This window comes from Thalassophryne amazonica, chromosome 23 (assembly GCF_902500255.1).
Source record: "Thalassophryne amazonica chromosome 23, fThaAma1.1, whole genome shotgun sequence".
Lineage (NCBI taxonomy): Eukaryota > Metazoa > Chordata > Actinopteri > Batrachoidiformes > Batrachoididae > Thalassophryne > Thalassophryne amazonica.
Window position 1 is genome coordinate 6,004,906 of NC_047125.1, and position 22,660 is coordinate 6,027,565.

A 22,660-nucleotide genomic window follows, 5' to 3' on the forward strand; every position below is an offset into this window, starting at 1 on the left:
CATCTTACTACTCATCAGTAATTGAAGAAAATAAGAACAACCCCAGGTTTCTTTTCAGCACTGTAGCCAGGCTGACAAAGAGTCAGAGCTCTATTGAGCCGAGTATTCCTTTAACTAGTAATGACTTCATGACTTTCTTTGCTAACAAAATTTTAACTATTAGAGAAAAAATTACTCATAACCATCCCAAAGACGTATCATTATCTTTGGCTGCTTTCAGTGATGCCGGTATTTGGTTAGACTCTTTCTCTCAGATTGTTCTGAGTTATTTTCATTAGTTACTTCATCCAAACCATCAACATGTCTATTAGACCCCATTCCTAACAGGCTGCTCAAGGAAGCCCTACCATTATTTAATGCTTCGATCTTAAATATGATCAATCTATCTTTATTAGTTGGCTATGTACCACAGGCTTTTAAGGTGGCAGTAATTAAACCATTACTTAAAAAGCCATCACTTGACCCAGCTATCTTAGCTAATTATAGGCCAATCTCCAACCTTTCTTTTCTCTTAAAAATTCTTGAAAGGGTAGTTGTAAAACAGCTAACTGATCACCTGCAGAAGAATGCTCTATTTGAAGAGTTTCAGTCAGGTTTTAGAATTCATCATAGTACAGAAACAGCATTAGTGAAGGTTACAAATGATCTTATGGCCTCAGACAGTGGACTCATCTCTGTGCTTGTTCTGTTAGACCTCAGTGCTGCTTTTGATACTGTTGACCATAAAATTTTATTACAGAGATTAGAGCATGCCATAGGTATTAAAGGCACTGCGCTGCGGTGGTTGAATCATATTTATCTAATAGATTACAATTTGTTCATGTAAATGGGGAATCTTCTTCACAGACTAAGGTTAATTATGGAGTTCCACAAGGTTCTGTGCTAGGACCAATTTTATTCACTTTATACATGCTTCCCTTAGGCAGTATTATTAGACAGCATTGCTTAAATTTTCATTGTTACACAGATGATACCCAGCTTTATCTATCCATGAAGCCAGAGGACACACACCAATTAGCTAAACTGCAGGATTGTCTTACAGACATAAAGACATGGATGACCTCTAATTTCCTGCTTTTAAACTCAGATAAAACTGAAGTTATTGTACTTGGCCCCACAAATCTTAGAAACATGGTGTCTAACCAGATCCTTACTCTGGATGGCATTACCATGACCTCTAGTAATACTGTGAGAAATCTTGGAGTCATTTTTGATCAGGATATGTCATTCAAAGCGCATATTAAACAAATATGTAGGACTGCTTTTTTGCATTTACGCAATATCTCTACAATTAGAAAGGTCTTGTCTCAGAGTGATGCTGAAAAACTAATTCATGCATTTATTTCCTCTAGGCTGGACTATTGTAATTCATTATTATCAGGTTGTCCTGAAAGTTCCCTGAAAAGCCTTCAGTTAATTCAAAATGCTGCAGCTAGAGTACTAACAGGGACTAGAAGGAGAGAGCATATCTCACCCATATTGGCCTCTCTTCATTGGCTTCCTGTTAATTCTAGAATAGAATTTAAAATTCTTCTTCTTACTTATAAGGTTTTGAATAATCAGGTCCCATCTTATCTTAGGGACCTCATAGTACCATATCACCCCAATAGAGCGCTTCGCTCTCAGACTGCAGGCTTACTTGTAGTTCCTAGGGTTTGTAAGAGTAGAATGGGAGGCAGAGCCTTCAGCTTTCAGGCTCCTCTCCTGTGGAACCAGCTCCCAATTCGGATCAGGGAGACAGACACCCTCTTTACTTTTAAGATTAGGCTTAAAACTTTCCTTTTTGCTAAAGCTTATAGTTAGGGCTGGATCAGGTGACCCTGAACCATCCCTTAGTTATGCTGCTATAGACTTAGACTGCTGGGGGGTTCCCATGATGCACTGAGTGTTTCTTTCTCTTTTTGCTCTGTATGCATCACTCTGCATTTAATCATTAGTGATTGATCTCTGCTCCCCTCCACAGCATGTCTTTTTCCTGGTTCTCTCCCTCAGCCCCAACCAGTCCCAGCAGAAGACTGCCCCTCCCTGAGCCTGGTTCTGCTGGAGGTTTCTTCCTGTTAAAAGGGAGTTTTTCCTTCCCACTGTCGCCCTGTTGCTCACAGGGGGTCGTTTTGACCGTTGGGGTTTTTACCTAATTATTGTACGGCCTTGCAATATAAAGCGCCTTGGGGCAACTGTTTGTTGTGATTTGGCGCTATATAAATAAAATTGATTGATTGATTAATAAACGTATTCAATGTTATTTATGACCTTTTCAACATTTTATTAACTTTTACAGAACCATGCAAAAAGAACTTTGATATTACAAATATTACAACAAATGATTTTTTTTTGTCTATTCTTGCTTTCAATGCATCTAAAACCACTCAAAATGAGTTAAATTAGGGCTTGCCAATAACATTTTAGAGGAATAAAGCCCTATAGCTTCGGGGGCCTCCACCCCCTGGTCCCCATCAGGGTCCTTTAAGCGGGCCTCTGGACCGTGAGTCACGATCACATAATTTACCTGGCACTAAAATGGTCCTAGCTAGAACCCTACAAGTGAGGAACTGAAAATATCAGATACTTTCAAAATAAATCTTGTCCATGTTGAATACAGTCAGTGTACTGCACACTAGTAGCATGATAAACACTCAGAGTGCGTGAGTGACACAGAGCAACTGACTGTGGTTGTCAATGACCGTCTTTGGCAAAAGCACACTCGCCACCTAGCGGACATGCCGGTTCCTTCACCAGCTGTACCACAATCAATGAAATGTGCCAAAATAAAAAATAAAATGATGCGGGGCAATTTCAGCATACGGGCTCCGGGCGGGGATAAATTATTATTATTATTATTATTTTATTTTTTTTTAAATGGGGCCTAATATGTGGAATTTTATATTAAAATAATGATAGTAACAGGATTGCCTAACTTGAAAGGTCTGTAAGGATGGGCAAGACAACAGTTCAATTTCTAGTATACATGTAGGACATTAGCCAGAAATGAAGGATTCTCTAGGCAAAATCCTCATTTAACATTCCAGTAAGTAGTAGTATGAGGTCATTGTCTTGGGATTCAGAAGTCAGTGGTGTACAAGTTAAGCTTCACTAATTAGGGAATAACTTGTGTCTGATGATTTGCGGACGTTAATGCTGGATTTTACGGCTCCGCTAATGCGGCGCCACTGAAGTATCGCAAAATGAATATTTGCAAGCATAATCCAGCATTAACATCCGACACAAGGGGGTTATTCCCATTCTAATCCAATTCCATTATTTGCACGGTTTATTTTTCTGTAGGTAATTCGGTCGGCGAGGCTTACCGTAGCAACAGCGTCTTCAGCGTCGCTCCACCAGCGGTCAGGGCGCGGAGTAATGCATCAAATATGAAACTGTAATTCGACCTGGACCGCTTCACCACTTAATCCGCATAATAATACAGTTTGATAAAATCAAGACAAGCAAGAGCACGTTGTTCTGCCCACACAGTTTTAATTACCTCTGAGGACTCTGAGCAACACAAGGGCATCCACACTTTATGAACGCAAGTACAAACAGCCTACATCTAGCCTACATCATGTGAACAGGTCAATGACAACATCTTGGATAAAAATCTAAGGGTCACAACATGGAAAAAAAAAAATTTATGATGACTTCATGATGTTTATAGTACACAAACCTAAATGTCTGCCATATTATATACACGCTTAACGTTACTTCCAGCTCCTTAAAAAATTGTCTGAGGTAGTTTTACAAAAATGAGCCAAGTAAAAAGTGAAATATTTAGCTTAGAGTTTGTTCAAATTTTCCATCCAGGCAAAACTCATTTTTATTTATCGTAGATACTGAGCTGTAAAATTTGAATTCAAATTAGCACATACAATCAAAAACGCAAATAATTTTTAACACTGGTGCTTTAGTGATCATTAAAAACATTGATAGTGGAGTTATGGACGTCAAACTGCTTGGCATATATAGTGGGGTTGTACTGAATTATTAATGTTTGTGTTGATGAAATTTGTTAGAGATTGGTCAGAAACTGGAACAATAGAAGACAGTGGTGATCTCATTACAGCAGTGTGGGGAACTGATGGCGGGTTTGGGGAAAGTCATGTTTTCCTGCCCGTGGAGTATCGCGCTATACATTCTCTTCTGCTCCTCAGAAGAATCAGAATTGTAACTGCGGATACTCTGCTCATTTCGATGACCTGAAATCCTCATAATTTCCTTCGCCTCCACTCCTGCGTGAGCTAGCCTCGCGATGGCCGTAGCTTTCACACAGTGGTTGGTATAGACTTTGCTAAGGCCAGCTTTAGCGGAAATGGTCTTCATAAAGTTGTGAAGGGTTTTCTCTCCCACTGGGCGTGTTGTGTACCAGGTATCTTCATCTTCAGTGTTTACCTTCACTTTGGCTTTCTGAAAAAATATATTATTTGCTGGATTTCTCTTCTCAAGATATTTCTTCAGTGACTGTACTGGGCAACGTAGAGAATTTTCAATTGCATACATCCTGGGCTTGCTTTCAAAATCATCACCTTTGAGGTTGTCAACTAGGTGATTTTTGGTAGCCTTACTGTAACGCATTTCAACATAACTCCTCCCAGACTCATCCACTTTAAAGTTGAAAGCATCTGATTTGAGTTCCCGCAGGTTTTCTCTCCCACGCCGTGCAAAACTTAGACTGATGTCAAACCACACTTTTCTTTGCAGACCTCTGGGATTGTCGGTGCTGAATACATCTGAAGCCTGTAACTTCTGGAAATCAGACTCACTAATGGGATCATGATGTTTGGTGGTATGAAGGCCTTCACGTTTCAACTTCTTCAGCATAGCACTGAACATTGAGTTAGCCTGGTGGAAAGCAGGTCCATTAAGAATAGAGACTGCCCTATGGAAAGGCGCGCCCCTAAGATGCCTGTTGATAGCAGCCCTTATCCCAACGTATGTGCTTTTTGAATAAAGATTTCCATCTTTATTTCTGGCTGAGGCGTAAAATCCTCTTAAGGATTCAGCAAGGGAGGACTCGGGTAGAGATTCAAAATGACCATCTTTCCCATTTTCCACCAGCCACTCTATGAATTAAAAAACACAACAAAACAAACAAACAAAAAGTTACTATTTATGTGTATTTTTTTTTTAACCATACATTTTGTGAGCCTTTATTTTGATTTAATTCAGTGAACTTACCACGAAATACCTGAACACCCCACTTCGTTTGTTTAGTTGTGTTTTTGCTTTGGGCACAGGCTTCCAGCTGCTCTAGATCGGTCGGGCTGAGCAGGGGAAACCTTCTGGTGACCTGGGAGTTCTCCTGGCCGACGACGACATGCCTCTCCGCCTGGCCGCTTTCCGAATCGTTGCCAAAGGGTGTGGTTGGCTCGTCAAAGCTTACTGTAGCAACAGCGTCTTCGTGCCAAACTGGAAATTCTGTGAGCAGACCCACAGATTTCTCCATCTCATCAGCTGCATTGAGTAATTCTGTATCAGAATCCACATCAATACTTTTGTACGGTAGCTTAAAATCACCCATTTCGGCAATCGTCGTCGCTACGCCACTTTCTCTTGCTCTCAGTGCCATTAATGACATCTGCGTAGCAGTGCGCGCCATCAGGGCATGGCGTAATACATCAAATGTGAAACGGCCACCATCAACTCGATATTTTATCATCTGAAATCTCACACGATTAACCAATCAGATTTGCGGAAAAAATGTAATTGGATTAGAATGTTCCATTTACATACTTAAATCTATCTGTGCATTTCAAAGTGTAACCTTCATTGCCCACATACTGCTACACATCTTTCCAAGTTAGAATTAAATTTATGAAAAATATCCACTACAATTCCCTGCAGACCATCTTGAATGTTTCTGGCAACATCAAACATGGCGATGGTTGAAGAAATCATGTTTTCTGTCACAAGAGAAAAGTGTAGGCAGTAGTGTGAATGGAGGTGGTCTGTACTGCCATCATGTAGAGTGCACCCAGAAAGTATTCACAGCGCTTCACATTGTCCACATTTTATGTTACAGCCTTACTCCAAAATACATAGATTAAATTCATATTTTATAACTCAAAATTCTAAACACAATACCCCATAATAACAATGTGAAATAAGGTAATCACATGTACATACACCCTTTGCTCAATACTTTGTTGAGGCACCTTTAGCAGTAATTACAGCCTCAAGTCTTCTTGAATATGATGACATAAGCTTGGTGCACCTGTCTTTGGTCAGTTTGGTCCATTCCTCTTTGCAGCACCTCTCAAGCTCCATCAGATTGGATGGGGAGCATTGGTGCACAGACATTTTCAGATCTCTCCAGAGATGTTCAATCAGATTCAGGTCTGGGCTCTGGCTGGCCACTCAAGGACATTCACAGAGTTGTCCTGAAGCCACTCCTTTGATATGTTGGCTGAAACGTCACCCCAGTCTCAGGTTAAGAGTGCTCTGGAGCAGGATTTCATCCAAGATGTCTCCATACATTGTTGCATTCATCTTTCCCTCAATCCTGACTAGTCTCCCAGTTCCTGTCACTGAAAAACATCCCCATGGCATGATGCTGCCACCACCACGCTTCACTGTAGGGATGATGCCTGGTTTCCTCCAAACATGACGCCTGGAATTCACACCAGAGTTCAATCTTTGTCTCATCAGACCAGAAAATTTTGTTTCTCATTGTCTGAGACTCCTTCAAGTGCCTTTTGGCAAACTCCAGGTGGGCTGCCATGTGGCTTTTACTAACAAGTGTCTCCCACCTGGCCACTCTACCATACAGGCCTGATTGGTAAATTGCTGCAGAGATGGTTGTCCTTCTGGTAGGTTCTCCTCTCTCCACAGACGAATGCTGCAGCTATGACAGAGTGACCATCAGGTTCTTGGTCACCTCCCTGACTAAGGCCCTTCTCTCCCAATCACTCAGTTTTGACGGGCAGCCAGCTCTAGGAAGAGTCCTGGTAGATCTGTACTTCTTCCATTTATGGATGATCATGGCCACTGTGCTCATTGGGACCTTCAAAGCAGCAGAAATGTTTCTGTACCCTTCCCCAGATTTGTGCCTTGTGACAATTTCCAAGTGGACTCCAATTAAGCTGTAGAAACATCTCAAGGATGATCAGCAGGAACAGGATGCACTTTATGCCCAATCTTGAGCTTCATGGCAAAGGCTGTGAATATTTGCTTTTTTATTATTATTATTAATAAATTTGCACAAATCTCCAAAACTTTTTTTCCACATTGTCATTATGGGGTATGCGTGTAGAACTTTGAGGAAAAAAAATGAATTTCATCCATTTTGGAATAAGGCTGTAACTTTCCTGCTCTCCTTGAGTGTTTCTAACACAATTTAGCAGTAAGCCTAACTCCTCTTGAAATATACGCTGAGTCAGGATGTAGCTTCCTTAGCTCCTAATTATTCAGCACATTTCCAAAAAGGAGTAAACTATAAAACAGAAAAGAAAATGTCTTTAGCATACCGCTCAGTATGACTAAAGTTAGCTTGATAGCACAAAACAAGCAGCTACTCTTAACAATAAATAGCATGAAATTCTAAACATCAAATTTCACATTTACAATAAGCATCCTCTTCAAATAAGGCACAAACATAACTCTTCTCTCAAACAAATGAAAACTTACAGACGGTGATGTCAAAGGCATGAAACAAAAAGCAGATGGCAGTGAGTGTACTTCAGGCACATGGGCTTACAATGAACTAAAACAAGATGGCTGACTTCCAGTCATTAGTTCCTCTTTAAAATAAAGGCCTTCAAAATAAAGTCAATATAAAGACCTAAGCGCAATCCAATGTAATGCAATTATATTTGACAATTTTAGGAGCAGGAGAGCAACATAAAAAAAATAACTGGAAAAAGTGCAGCGCTGTGAATACAAGTCTCGTCCGGAGATTCTACCATTCATTGAGCATGAATGAAATAAATGTCATCAGTGCATATGCTCCACAGGTGAGTTGAGAGATGAAGGAGAAAGATTTCTGGAGTGAGCAAGATGAAGTGGGAGGATGAAATAGTGATTGGAAGACTCCAATGAACAATATGGTGAAGGGAACAAAGGTAATGAGGAAGTAATGGGTACATATGTCATCAAGGAGAAGAATGTGAATGGTAGGTTGTGGTAGCTATATCAAAAAGAATGGAAATGGCCTATTTTAAGATGGAGAAGAAACAAAATGAGGTAGAAGAGAAGTCAATGAGGACCACGAGACCTGAAAAATGTGAGGAAACACAGAAAACTTACCATCATTATCTGGTGGTAATTGACTGCATGGTTCTGAGCTGGTGGCTGGTTGTGATCCTCCACAGTTGTCTCCATCAGCTTCTCCCTTCAGTGTTCCGTGTTCACTTGAATTGCTGGTGAGATGCTCCATTTTTATGCTCTCATCACTTTGGCTTTGATGAAGCTGTAATTGTTGTTTTTCATCACCTTCACACTTCATAAAGACAACAATGACAGGGAACTTAGAGGCACCTGCCTCCCCCACAGAATGAAGCGGCTTTGCCTCCTGACTTGAACAAAGTTCCTTCTGTTCCTCTTTAATGTTTGGACGCTCTGAGCACATTTGATCCCGACTCTGGTTCCATTCTTGCTCCTCAGGTAGAACATCTTCATTCACCAACACCTGCTGCACATCTGCAAGAAAGAATTTAAAGTTTTAAACCTGAAAGCAAAATAGTTCAATTACAAAGAAGAAAACTCAAATAGAAAATATTGTTTGCATAAATCTAATACTAGCACGTTACCCGTGGGGATCCACGGGCTCTGGATTGGGCAGTGTTTATAAAATAGGTAGCTGACATGGGATAAGTATTGATTCGATCTGGTTCTTTATCGATTCCCTTATCAATACCTCTTGTGAATTTTCTCTGTACTAAAACTAGGCTTTGCAGGTTTTCTGTGTCAACATTTTATTGAGTCTTAAATGAAATTGGTCACTGGATCCTTGATCCAGAAGTAAACACAGTCAGAGCCTCACTTTCTCTTCATGTGTGTTCTGCTGATCAAACACACTGTGTACAGGCCCTGAGTGGACGGGAGGATCCACGGGGCTGAGGGGTGGGAAAGCCCCCCCTCCAAGGTCCACTTTGAAGACAAACAACCAACATGCTGGAAGGAGATTGATGAGGGAAACCACCAAGACCTGAATTTGAGGATAGGACGTATATTAACTGTAGCAATAAACATTTATAGACATTGAATGTATCCCAAAATATTTAAACAGCAATCAAAGTCAGAGAGTTGGTGCGAACACCACAAGCACCAACACACCAGACCAAAATTTGGATGGTATTTATTTCAGCACATTGATTCTGGTGTTCTCTCACAGAAACAATCCTGTGGATCAAATGTTTTTTTTTAATTGTTATCTTACTGGCGGTCAGCTGACAGATGCTGCACACACATACTGCAGCCACCTCGATTAAAAGATGCTTAATTACAGATGGCGCTTCCTGACAAAAAATATATTTAAAATGTATAAAATCATTTTAAATATATAAAATCATTGTAAACAATGGCCATATTCAATGACTTCATGCTTGTTTTGTGAAAAAATAAAATGCATTCATGAGTAGCAGGTGAATTGCAGTTATTCACTTTTTTGCACTGAGCACAAGGTGCTTGTTACATAACTGATCATTACTGTCATTTTCATTTATGATAAAGTAATTTTCATGTGAAGGCAGAAATAAGTTTCACTTAAAAATGACGTAAAACTTCGTGTCTTTGTCTCAATTTTGGTCTGCATCAGTTCTGTGGTATCAGCCAGCTGCAGGGACATTTCGTTTCATCCTTTGCATTTCGGAGAGCCTCACAATTTTATGCGCAATGCAGTTTTGGATTTCGGGTGGGTAGGTATGGACCTGATTGGCTGGCTGGTTGTGACTGCCCACAGTCGTCTTCATCAGCTTCTACTTTCAGTGTTCCATGTTCACATGACTGTGATGACAGCAAAAGAGAGGTTAGTGACATCCCCCCCACGCCCCCCCAGCCCATGAAGCTGCTTTCCCACCTGACTCACTCGAAGTTGCTCTTGTTCCTCTTTAATGTTTGAGGGCTCAGAGTTATTTTGATACAGACTCGGCTTCTCTTCCTGCTGCTCGGGAAGAACGTCTTCTTCCTTCACCAACTGCTGCGTGTCTGTAAGAATTTAAATGGATAAAATTATGAACAACATTAATTAGAACAAAGATAAAGCAGTAATCAGAAATTAATTTAATGCCAAGTAAGTTTGCACAAGGAATGTTATCTGGTGTTACTGGTTCATAAACAATAAGAAATGAGAAGAAAAACATTTCTATAAGAAGTAAAAGAGTCAAACAGTCAAAACCGTATTGACTGTTAAATAAATATAATGAAATGGGACTGTGCAAAATCAGGTGATTGGCGTACAGATGTACAGTACGTTTCAGTGCAGGGATGACCAGTCTGTACTTTGTGGAAGTGGGGGAGGAGGCAGGGTAAGTGGGGGTCTCTGGCATTATTTAGAAGTCTAGTTGCAGATTGAAAGAGGCCGTTTTTGTGTCAGGTTTTGGTCCTGATAAACCTCAGCTTCTTGCCAGAGGGGAGAGTGACAAAAACTTTGTGACCTGGGTGGGAGGGATCGGCCACAATCTTCCTTGCTCGCATCAGGGCCTGAGAGGTACACAGGTCCTGTAGGGATGGCAGACTGCAGTTGATCACCTTCTCTGCTATGTGGATGATAATGCTGCAGTCTGAGCCTGTCCTTAGCAGTGGCAGCAGCGTATCGGACACTGAAGGAACAGCAGAGGATGGACTCGATGGCAGTGTAGTCCATTCACTGCTCTACTGATGCTGATAGCACTACTTCTGGAACAAATTAAACTTTGTAACAACCAAGCTTCATCTTTGAGACACAAATTCACCATAAAAACCTTTCAGTCACCAAGCATATGTGATTTCACTGTGGTGTTTCTGCCAGCAAGATATACTATGCAAATTAATATTTGTCAGAACATGTGTTTTATATAGGTTCATGGCTTTTCATGATCGACTGGGTGCCAACACGATGAGATGCAATGTGTATTCAGTCCAGACATTAAAGGTCGCTTTCATTTCACCCATGACCCACGAGTGGCAGCGACAACCCGTTTGCAACCATATACAAATGATCAACAGCACAGATCAAAGCCTGTCACCCGAGTCTCACTGTCCGTCCTTTGTTCATTGAAACAAAGCATTTTCTGCTCCATTGTTTATCAATTTGAATAAATGCTATACATCTGAGAAATAGAGTTCTATTCACTTCTAAGCTCACTCAGTTTGTCCACTCAATTTCTCTCCTGCCTGTCGTCGACTGCAATGAGATATTTAGAGGTCTTGCTCAATGGCACGCTGCCGCTCCAAAGCTCCACACTGGCGACGCACAACTTCCAAGTCGGTGCTCCATGATATGAGTCATGAACATCTATATTGTTGAAACTTGACCTCTGCAACCTCCAACAAAATTTCAGTTATTCTCTAGATATGAATAGCATGAATCAGTAAGCTATAAGAATTTATATATCGATTCCCTCTGGATGGGATGATGGTCTATTGCAGGCTACTTCCTCAGCCAAGGTGAGGGATTTTTTTGAGGTCCAGAAACAAATAAGAGCCATAACTGTGGTAAGATTATCATCTAGGTTTGGAGTGCTGTAGTGGGGGTGTCCCGCAGAGCTGACAACAACACATCAAAAAAGCTACACACAATTTTAAATGAGTACAACCCCTGGCAAAAATTATGGAATCACCGGCCTCGGAGGATGTTCAGTTGTTTAATTTTGTAGAAAAAAAAGCAGATCACAGACATGACACAAAACTAAAGTCATTTCAAATGGCAATTTTCTGGCTTTAAGAAACACTAAGAAATCAGGAAAAAAAAATTGTGGCAGTCAGTAACGGTTACTTTTTTAGACCAAGCACAGGGAAAAAAAAATGGAATCACTCAATTCTGCGGAAAAAATTATGGAATCATGAAAAACAAAAGAACGCTCCAACACATCACTAGTATTTTGTTGCACCACCTCTGGCTTTTATAACAGCTTGCAGTCTCTGAGGCATGGACTTAATGAGTGACAAACAGCACTCTTCATCAATCTGGCTCCAACTTTCTCTTGATTGCTGTTGCCAGATCAGCTTTGCAGGTTGGAGCCTTGTCATGGACCATTTTCTTCAACTTCAACCAAAGATTTTCAATTGGATTAAGATCCGGACTATTTGCAGGCCATGACATTGACCCTATGTGTCTTTTTGCAAAGAATGTTTTCACAGTTTTTGCTCTATGGCAAGATGCATTATCATCTTGAAAAATGATATCATCCCCAAACATCCTTTCAATTGATGGGATAAGAAAAGTGTCCAAAATATCAACGTAAACTTGTGCATTTATTGATGATGTAATGACAGCCATCTCCCCAGTGCCTTTACCTGACATGCAGCCCCATATCATCAATGACTGTGGAAAATTACATGTTCTCTTCAGGCAGTCATCTTTATAAATCTCACTGGAACGGCACCAAACAAAAGTTCCAGCATCATCACCTTGCCCAATGCAGATTCGAGATTCATCACTGAATATGACTTTCATCCAGTCATCCACAGTCCATGATTGCTTTTCCTTAGCCCACTGTAACCTTGTTTTTTCTGTTTAGGTGTTAATGGTGGCTTTCGATTAGCTTTTCTGTATGTAAATCCCATTTCCTTTAGGCGGTTTCTTACAGTTCAGTCACAGAGGTTGACTCCAGTTTCCTCCAGTTTCCTCCTCATTTGTTTTGTTGTGCATTTTCGATTTTTGAGACATACTGCTTTAAGTTTTATGATCCAGCATGCAGGGACCTCAAAGTTGAGGAACCCAGGGGATGGAGAAGACCAAGGAGATGCTCACATTTAACCTGGCTTTGGCAGATAGACTAGCTTGGCAAGTCGGAATACCTGTTTGCCATCCAGTCATGCTACATAATGGAGTCAAAATAAGAAAACCTCTACAAATTAAAATTTCTGAATTCAAAACTGCTGCATCAAGGATGGTGACTTCACTTACCTTGAGCAATAAATGATCCAGAATATAAGCATATCAAAATTTTACACGTATAATAAAAACATTCTCACAAGATCAATGTTACAATACGCGTATTTGATTACAAAAATATTTAAGTTATGACATTGTGCTATGCAGAATACATAAAACAAATAAACATGAGTGAACAAACCTGCTCTGCACAAGCGAACTTGAGGATTAAAAGCAGCATCCAGAACTTTCCCTCCTTTGTTATCTTTTAAATGATTAATTTCTTCTTGATAGTCTGCGATCATTGCTTCATAGTCTGTGATCATTCCTTGATAGTCTGCGATCACTCCTTCATAGTCTGCGATCACTCCTTCAAACAACTCAAATATTTCTTTATCAGCAGCTGTTAGCCGTAGCTTCAAGAAGTCCCTCAGCTGTTGGACTTTAGACATGTTTGTAGAAAACCTTTAAAACAAACAAAGAAAAGAAAGAGTCACTGACCAAGTGGGACACTGTACCAGTGAAACTTTAGTTAATGGTTGGACTTTGGAACACCAGCGGCTGTGTGTGTTTCTCCAGGTAACACTGGAGTTGTGTCAGGAAGGGCATCCGGTGTAAAATTTGTGCCAAATATCAATGCGGATCTGGTTGTATCCGCTGTGGTGATCCCAAACACAAAACGGGAGCAGCCAAATGGACAACAAGGGTCACCAACCATGCTCGTGGAGACTGCCTGCCACGCACGCTTTCCTTGTGTACCTGCTGCAACCTTGATTTACTGTGCACAGACTTAATCAGCGATGGTTGCAGGATCTGCAGGAGCAGGGTTGCTTACCCCTGTTCAACCACCCAATTATTCCAGTTAAGGGTCACAGGGTGCCAGATTTTATCCCAGCAGTCACTGGGCGAGAGGCGGGGTACAGTGTTGATAGACCTCCAGTCTAAACGTAAGTCCCTTCGGCTGCTCCCTTGTTTGCACTCGGGGTCACCACAGCAAATCCAAGGTGGGTCTGCATGTTGAACTGGCACAAGTTTTACACCGGATGCCCTTCCTGATACAACTCAATATTACATGGAGAAATGTGGCATGGGTGGGGTTTCAACCCGGATACCTTCCATACTGAAACCAAGTGCACTAACCGCTTGGCCACCAATCGACCACCAATAGACCTCCAATCAAATATTAAATAATATATATATTTCTTAGTTTCTTTGGGCTGCTGCTCTTTGCCACAGCAGAACATCCATGTCTGATCCTGTATATAAATATTGCCTGATTTTACATGAGGTTAAAATAAATAAAATCAGATGTCCTTCCTGGTGCTACTTCAGTTACACAAGAAGAAAGAACCTGATATGCATGTTTTCATCTTGGGAAGAAATGAACACAGACATGGGGCTTAGCGACATGACTCAAAATTAATATCATGATATTTAAAACTTCAACATCAATTTATTTTCTTGGATTTTTTTCTATTTATGGTTACTGAACATTACAAAATAAAAATGTTTCCAATTCTGACAATCTTTATCATGACCAATTTGACTGAAACCCCCCCAAAACAAATCAATTTTGTCCTGCTGTGCAACAGAGCCCCTTGTATGACAGTTGCCTGACATTGGGTGTGTGTGTGTCCTAATGTCACGAAGCATGCTTCGCATCACCTGACTAGCAAAAATGACCGCCACCCATGACTACAACTTTTCATTGGAAATATAAAAATGAAAACTGTTCAATGAAAAAGTCACACATATATGTTCTCCACTCAGATTGCAATAGCCCATCATAGATTAGCCTGCCTTTCTGTCCATCATTTACCTGTATTTTGGCATGCTTGGCACCAAAAAGTTAAATTGGATCCAAAGGGATCCAAAAAGGCTAGGACCAAAACTTATGTTGGACCAGTTCCCACTGACCAATAGCGTTATAGCTTACTGCCAACAGCTAGCAATCAGAGCGCGGCATGAAATTATTCATGAGATGACATCACTAATGACGTAACGGAGGTCAGGAACTTGCTGACAGACGCTGGTTGAAAAAATGGCAACAAACATGTCAACAACAGCAGAAAATCGTATGCCAGCAAGGTTTGCTGAGTTCACAGAGGAGGAACTGGTGGAAATATTGAACTCCAAGGATGCCAAAAACACTAAGAAGATAGACAAGCACGCTACTGACGTTTTAGAAGCATTCATATGCTGTTCACAACAAAATAAATCGATCTAATTTACTTGACTCTTTGTTTGCTTAATTTGGGAGGGGGGTGGAGAACATAATTGATGGATGGCAAGTCGTCCAACATAGAGAAATACTGGATGAAGAAAAGTTATATTGGACGAGGCGTAGCCAAGTATTATAATAATAATATATATACACACATTTCTCCATGTAATGTGGCGTTGCGTCAGGAAGGGCATCCGGCGTAAAACTTGTGCCAATTCAACATGCAGATCCACCTTGGATTTGCTGTGGCGACCCCAAGTGCAAACAAGGGAGCAGCTGAAGGGACTTATATATATATATATATATATAAAAATATGATTGATAGATCAACTCCAGTCAAAACCCTGCGTGCCTGATTACATCATGAGTAATCTCAAATTAATAAATTCCAGAGACAATTGTCTGAAGCTCCATCATATTCCATCTTAATTGTCTACAGTTGGTAAATTTAGATGTGGTCATCCTTTTGTAATTTTTGCACACCAAACGTACTCTCACCCAGGTCAAGGTAGTCTTAATTCTATTCATACATAATGTTTTTGTTTGGTCAGTCTTGGTCACATGATGATGACGGTATGCGTTTTTAGATGTTTCCTATCCGTATGTAGGTCCAAAACTTCTTGTTGTTTCAAAATATTCGCGCTATGTACAAATACAATTTGGAAAGATTAATGCTTGGCTACCTGTGTGGAACCGTATGCATATAGTGAAATTCTGTTCATACATAGCGTCTGTCTCACTGGTCAATATAGGTCACGTGATCATGAGACTATGTACTAACCCTAACCCTCCTGAACTGTGTTAACCACAATCACTAATCCATAAGAAAGCTGCGCTACGTACGACTAATAAACTAAGTACAAATATCCACTTTGACGTTTGGTCAAGTAAGGACACCACACTTGATTAACCAACTTTAAGGGGCCATACTAAAATACGAAATGGAGTAAAATGGGGACTGATAATCACGAAATGGGGGTAAAATGTGATGAAATGGAGAAGCGTGAACCAGACTGACTCCAAATAAGTACTTTGATTGAATTGTGTCACTTGTTTTTTGTGAAACGCGCTCAGTACATGTAGTAGGGGCAGATGCGCCATCTTGCGTTCAAGAAATGAAACTTCAGTTAATGGGTCAGTCTGCTCCTTTTCGCTACGTTTAATCCCCGTTTCGTTATCAGTTCCATTTCGCTTAAAATAATTCAATAAAAGTACTTAATTGAATCATATTTAATCATATCTGGAGTCAGTCTGTTCGATTTCGTTACATTTTACTCCCACTTCGTGCTGTGGCTTCGTAAACACTAAGTACAGTGTTATTTTTCTTAGGCTTTATTCATCACAAGCTCACAAAATAAAGTTTAGCGAACAAACCTGCTCTATCAGCGAACGTCACGTTTCAAACAGGATCGTTTCGTCTCTTCTTTTAAACCACTATTTTCGTCTTTGTACTCGGTGATGAAATGTTTCTTCGTTAGCAGCAATTAGCCGCTGTTTAAACAACCTTCGAAGCTGTTGGGACTTTTGCGCTAACTTGCTCTTCTTTTGGCGGCTTATTATCAGTTTTTGTAGCTCTCGAGCTTTTTAAGAAACATATTTGAGACTTACAGCGTGAAGTTTAATCTGTACCGAGGAGTTTACAGCGTGTCCAGCTAGCTAGCTGTAGCTTTTGAAGCTAACAGGAAGCCACTTGTTTATTTTTTGTTGGACATCTGGCGCTAAAGTGAACTACTGCCACCTCCTGTCCGGAGGTGGGATCGTAGCTTAAAGCGACCTTTTATGTTTTGCCCTTGTTTGTGTGTTTGTGAACAGCCTGGAGCCCCAAATTTTTCATATGTAGTTGTGATTTATTTATTTATTTTTACTTAACATTCATATCCTGATAGGCAAGAAGTGATTCAATTTTCAAGGTCTAAGGTCAAAGTCAGGAAAAAAAAAAAATCCCTATCTTTAACATTGAATAAATTTTCAAAAATTTATACCTCTCTCAAATAAGATAGTATTTCTTTCATATTTGACAGTGGTATGCAGAATGGTATCCTTTATCAACTGATTTGATCCAGATTACAGATTTTGTGGCCATTTAAATTTAATATTGAAAACCCAATTTAATGTATATTTTACATCATATCTTAATCAAACATGCCCCAAGCACTCTCATATTTGAAAGTGAGGTGCAGACTGACACTATCTCCTGATCTGGATTGTGGATTTTGTGAACATTTGAGTTTAATATTAAAAAGCCCATTTGGTGTACATTTTGCATTATACTCGTATCTCCATCAAAAGTGCCTCAATCACTCTCACTTTTACCTTTAACAAACAGGGAAAACATAACCTCTGGCGCTTATGTTTGTTTGTGAACAATCTGGAGCCCACAATTTTTCATATTATTAAATTCATATCCTGATAGGCAAGAAGTGATTCAATTTTCAAAGGCCAAAGTCAGGAAAAATCCCTATCCCAATGAAAAAAAATGTAAAAATTCAAAACTGTGAAAAAAGATCAAATTTCTTTCATATTTGAAGCGTTATGTGGGATGGTATCCTTTTGGCTGACAAACGATCTAGATCTGATAAAGATTACAGATCTAATGGCAATTTAAAATTAACACTGAAAGCCCAATTTAATGTACCCTATTGAAATAGTGTACCCACATATAGTAAGTCCCTTCGGCTGCTCCCTTGTTTGCACTCTGGGTCACCACAGCAAATCCAAGGTGGATCTGCATGTTGATTTGGCACAGGTTTTACGCCGGATGCCCTTCCTGACGCAACTCCACATTACATGGAGAAATGTGGCAGGGGTGGGATTTGAACCCATGATTTTTTATTTGATACTTTATACCAAATAAATCTCACAAAAATGATTGGTTAAAATCATGATGGCGACATCTACTGGACAACTTGGTGTACTTTGCTCTATAATTTTGAGATTTGTAATGAAGGTCAAAGTATTATTATTATAACATTTCCTGTATTGCTGTAAAGTTTCTCTGTGTTACTCCAAGACTTCATCTCTTTGTTAGTTTGCAGGTGTTACCCGTGGTGATAAAGTTATGATAAATGAAGCCATAACTCCACCGTTCAGTTCTTCAAGGTCAGCATGTCCCCACGTCCCTCTTGTTTTGAGAAAGTCAAACCTTATTATTTATATTTTGCTGCCAATAAAACCTGAAACATTTTAAGGCCAGTGACTTCTCTCAAAATGTTTCAATTTAGTGAACTGATAATTCAACCATCAAATTGTATTTTAAGCACATTAAACAATTATTGTGTTATGCATGTTAGAAATGTTTTATCAGAACTTTAAATTTGTTTCAAACGATGTTGAAAGTCTGGACAACTGTGAAAAGCAAATCCTTCCCCACTGATCCACCTAATCTCTACAGGGAGGGAGAAAGTGGCATAAATATGGCACCAATCAGTTATTAAAGTTGTGATTTTTACATAAACATTTATTTATGTAAATAAATAATATATAAGACATGCATGTCTGGATATGGGAGGAAGCCGGAGCACCCAGAGGAAACCCACGCAAACTCCACACAAAAAGGCCAGAGGTGGGAATCGAACCCATGACCTTCGTGCTGTGAGGCAACAGTGCTAACCGCTTATCCACCGTGCTGCCCACCTGTGTGAAGTTCTCATTCAAAATATTAAAACAGCACTGTTTTTCTTTGGCGTTGGCTTGTGACTCAAACATTTTTGTTTGTGCTGTTAACATTTGCATGAAAAAGTGTTTAAACAAGTTAAAATGTGAACCCAATCAATCTTAAAAATACACCCCAAGCAGAGTTATAGCTACGGCGGGAAGAGCCGGGCGGTACCGCCTGGTAATGCAAATTTCCACCCAGCACTCAATGTTACATTTCCTCTCCCGCCCGGTGTCGCTGACCGAACGGTCCCCCTAAAAATCAGACCCCCCCCCCGATGATGCGGTTCACAGATTATCTCCTCGTTTCTGCTTCAAACTGCCTCCAGTCATCATCTATCTCAGTGACAGATATCTGAAGCTTTCGTACAATCATTTACACATAAATTCAGCATTATTTCATCATAAAAGACAGCAGAACGATAGGAGAGGCGCGGCTAAACAAGCTGCTAGCTGATGCATTCACTGCTCGTCGGACATTTCAAAGCGTCATGGAATTTCGCCTCATTTCTGCTTAAAACTGACTTTAGAATGATTTTAAAGGTTTTACCTTTATCATTTGATGGTTAATAATCCCATTAATCCATCTGATTGCTTTTGGTGCAGATTCCGTCTCAGACAAGCTGCTGTGGTCCCAAATGGAGCATGCGCAGATGTAAACCTGCATTAAAATGAAGAACTGTAGAACCAATCAAAAGTGAAGCCATTGAAAGTCTGTCTTCAACGTCTGTTTGGGTTTTACTCATACAGGCTGACCTTGAGATCATAAGCCTTGAGGGACATTTTTTTGTTTGTATTCTCCAGCTCCAGAAAGAGCTTCTGAAAGACCTCAAGGGTGTATTTCAGTGTTTTAGGGTATCTTATTTCCAAGGAATATATAAGGCCCATCAGGTAGACACAGGCATGTGCAACATCAGAAATACCAAAAAGGACCTCTGCTCCCTCAATGGCTATCCCTCTTTGCGTGTCCAAACCTCCATCCTGGGTTTTGCTGACCACAAAGATGTTAAGCATAAATGTAGACAGGGCCTCTTGGACAGCTGCAGTATCATCATCATCATCGGTAATCTGTGAAATAAACCCAGAAGAAATAAAATAAGGTACCTACTGGTATGAGCCAGTTGACTTTAATGGTAATAAGCCCTCTTGAAAACCACTGGAGACACTCCAATTAAATTAGGGATACAAATTTAAATTAAGTTCTTTAATTGAGATTTGGCTGAATAAACAACTGATTATTAATTAATCATTACACATCTATGAAACATGTACAGCGATATGTTTTAACTACTGATATGATCTATGATGCAAATTCAGAGTCAGCTGTATTTGGACTTATAGAACAGACACAGTAGGCTGAACAAGTGGTTGAAAATAAAAAAAAAAAATCTTATTTTCCACTTTTTAAAAAAAGAAATTAAAGTCCATCATTTTTGATCTCTTACGTTCTGAATGATAGCTATGGTGTGATATGAAATGTCTATAAATCCCTTTTGGGATAACTGAAGGTTAGGGTGCATCATATTATCATACTTTTTTTTTTTTTTTTTTTTTTTTTTTTAATCGTAGAATGTACTTTTACCCTGTCAAAATTTTTTTTACACTTGCTCTTCTCACACTGCTCATTGCTCATCTCACAAAACCCAATATTATTGCATTTGCTCAATATTTATAGGTCCAACCGGCTATTTGTATATTTGGGGAAATATGGACGGCCAAGCATTTTTCTTAACCCCTTCTTCTTCTTCTTTGTCTTTTGGCTGTTCCCGTTAGGGGTCGCCACAGCAGATCAATCATTTCCATCTCACCCTGTCCTCTGTATCTTCCTCTGTCACACCAACCACCTGCATGTCCTCTCTCAGCACATCCATGAACCTCCTCTTTGGTCTCCCTCTTCTCCTCCTGCCTGGTGGCTCCATCCTCAGCATCCTTCTCCCTATATACCCTGGGTCCCTCCTCTGCACATGTCCAGACCATCTCAATCTCGCCTCTCTGACTTTGTCTCCAAACCGTCCCACCTGAGCTGTCCATCTGATATGTTCATTCCTAATCTTGTCCATTCTTGTCACTCCCAAAGAGAATCTCAACATCTTCAGCTCTGCCACCTCTAGCTCTGCCTCCTGTCTTTTTGTTAGTGCCACCATCTCTAAACCATACAACATAGCTGGTTTCACTACTGTTTTGTAAACTTTCCCCTTCACTCACAAATCACTAACGCCTGAATTTATATAGCTGTATATAAAAAAATGTTTTGTGTGTGTTTTTGCCTTTAAGTAGATGGTAAATAATGCTGAGATTATTAATTTCACTTTTGCACAAAAAATAAATAGTAATTTTGGTATTTTGGTAATGACTTTATGTTATAATAATAATGGTATGTTGCAAATTTGCGACAACAGGCATACTGGTCAATTTGGTATGTTACATATTTGAGTCAAACAATAGGCGTTAAGGGGTTAAAAATGGACAATATTTTAGCAAGCATTCTGAAGCTTTCAGAACATTAGCTTGGACTAAAAATGGGATTTATTGTGTGTTTAAATCAGGCTTTATATCAGAAATTTAAAATTGTAATTTATTCATTAAAAACAGCAACATTTTGGCAGTTCGATACTATATTATACACACAATGCAAACATACACTCCAAATACACAATATCATACGATTTTGGGACTTTTGAGCATAATTTGTTGTATTCGGTGGGACCTCTAAATGTATGGATTTCCATTAATATTTCACGTGACATACCCTATACCAATGTAAAAAAAAAAAATAAGCATAAGTAAAAGTTATATTTCCAACCTTCATATTTTCGATGCACCCTATCAAGGTGAAAACAGCAGAGCAACAGAAAAATATAATTTAAGTAACATCACAAAGTACAGCTGAATGAAAATGTGGCCTTAAATTCCCATGTTTAAAGTTAAAGTGTATAATCTGTTCAATTTTAAGATTTGATGAATACTTCAGTAGAAGCAATCAGCAAATACATGATTATAACAAATAGTCAGCTATCCTATGACGCAGGCAGGGCTTCACATTCAGAGGTACGAGGTCTGTCCATAAAGTATCGTACCTTTTTTTTTTTAACTATATGGATTTGATTCATATGTTTTCACTTCAGACAAGTTTGAACCCTCGTGCGCATGCGTGAGTTTTTCCACGCCTGGTGGCGTCATTCGCCTGTGAGCACACCTTGTGGAAGGAGTGGTCCTGCCCCGTCGTCAGATTTTCATTGTCTGGAAATGGCGTAATGATTTGGGGTTTTTTTCCATCAGAATTTTTTCAGAAGCTGTTAGAGACTGGCACCTGGAAACCATTCGAAAAATGTATCTGGCTTTCGGTGAAAATTTTATGGGCTTCACAGAGAATAAGGACTGTTACTACAGCTTTAAGGACGGCCCACAATGGTGCTCGGCCAGCCGCGCTCCGAGCCGCGACGACAGGCACGAACCACCGGATCATTTCTAAATGGATGGCTATGTGGAGCCGGACCGTCGTGTGCACTTTCTCTGGTTATCACAAGAGCTGGACATCAACCATTTTCCGGCAGATTTCACTTTTAACAAGAGATTTTGTCGTGGAAAGCCGCGTGGAGGCTTTGTGCGTCACGACCGATTCGCCGTTCGAGCGAGACAAAGAACGCCTCCGTTTCGGCGTGCCAGAGGACAAGTTTGGACATGCCTATCTCGGCTTTCAATGCTTACCAGTCGAGTGAGTTATAAGAGAAATTGTGGAGAGCTGGGCATGTCCGAACTTGTCCTCTGGCACTCCAAAA

General features: G+C 40.0%; 1 protein-coding gene across 2 annotated transcripts in view; it reads right to left on the reverse strand.

Moving 5' to 3' along the window:
- The window catches only part of LOC117504829, a 252,950-nt gene that overhangs the window by 18,099 nt on the left and 212,191 nt on the right, over positions 1-22,660 (reverse strand). The window contains exons 1-7 of one of the 2 annotated variants that reach the window (XM_034164371.1): positions 16,836-16,907; positions 13,206-13,468; positions 10,007-10,134; positions 9,858-9,933; positions 8,236-8,628; positions 5,170-5,409; positions 3,560-5,054 (exon numbers count right to left, since the gene is read on the reverse strand). In XM_034164371.1, the coding sequence (XP_034020262.1) occupies positions 4,015-5,054; positions 5,170-5,409; positions 8,236-8,628; positions 9,858-9,933; positions 10,007-10,134; positions 13,206-13,455 (2,127 nt within the window). In that variant the 5' untranslated portion in view covers positions 13,456-13,468; positions 16,836-16,907 and the 3' untranslated portion in view covers positions 3,560-4,014. Of the gene's footprint in view, positions 1-3,559; positions 5,055-5,169; positions 5,410-8,235; positions 8,629-9,857; positions 9,934-10,006; positions 10,135-13,205; positions 13,469-16,835; positions 16,908-22,660 lie in introns of those variants that run through there. The other variant, XM_034164370.1, reaches the window with a different exon arrangement.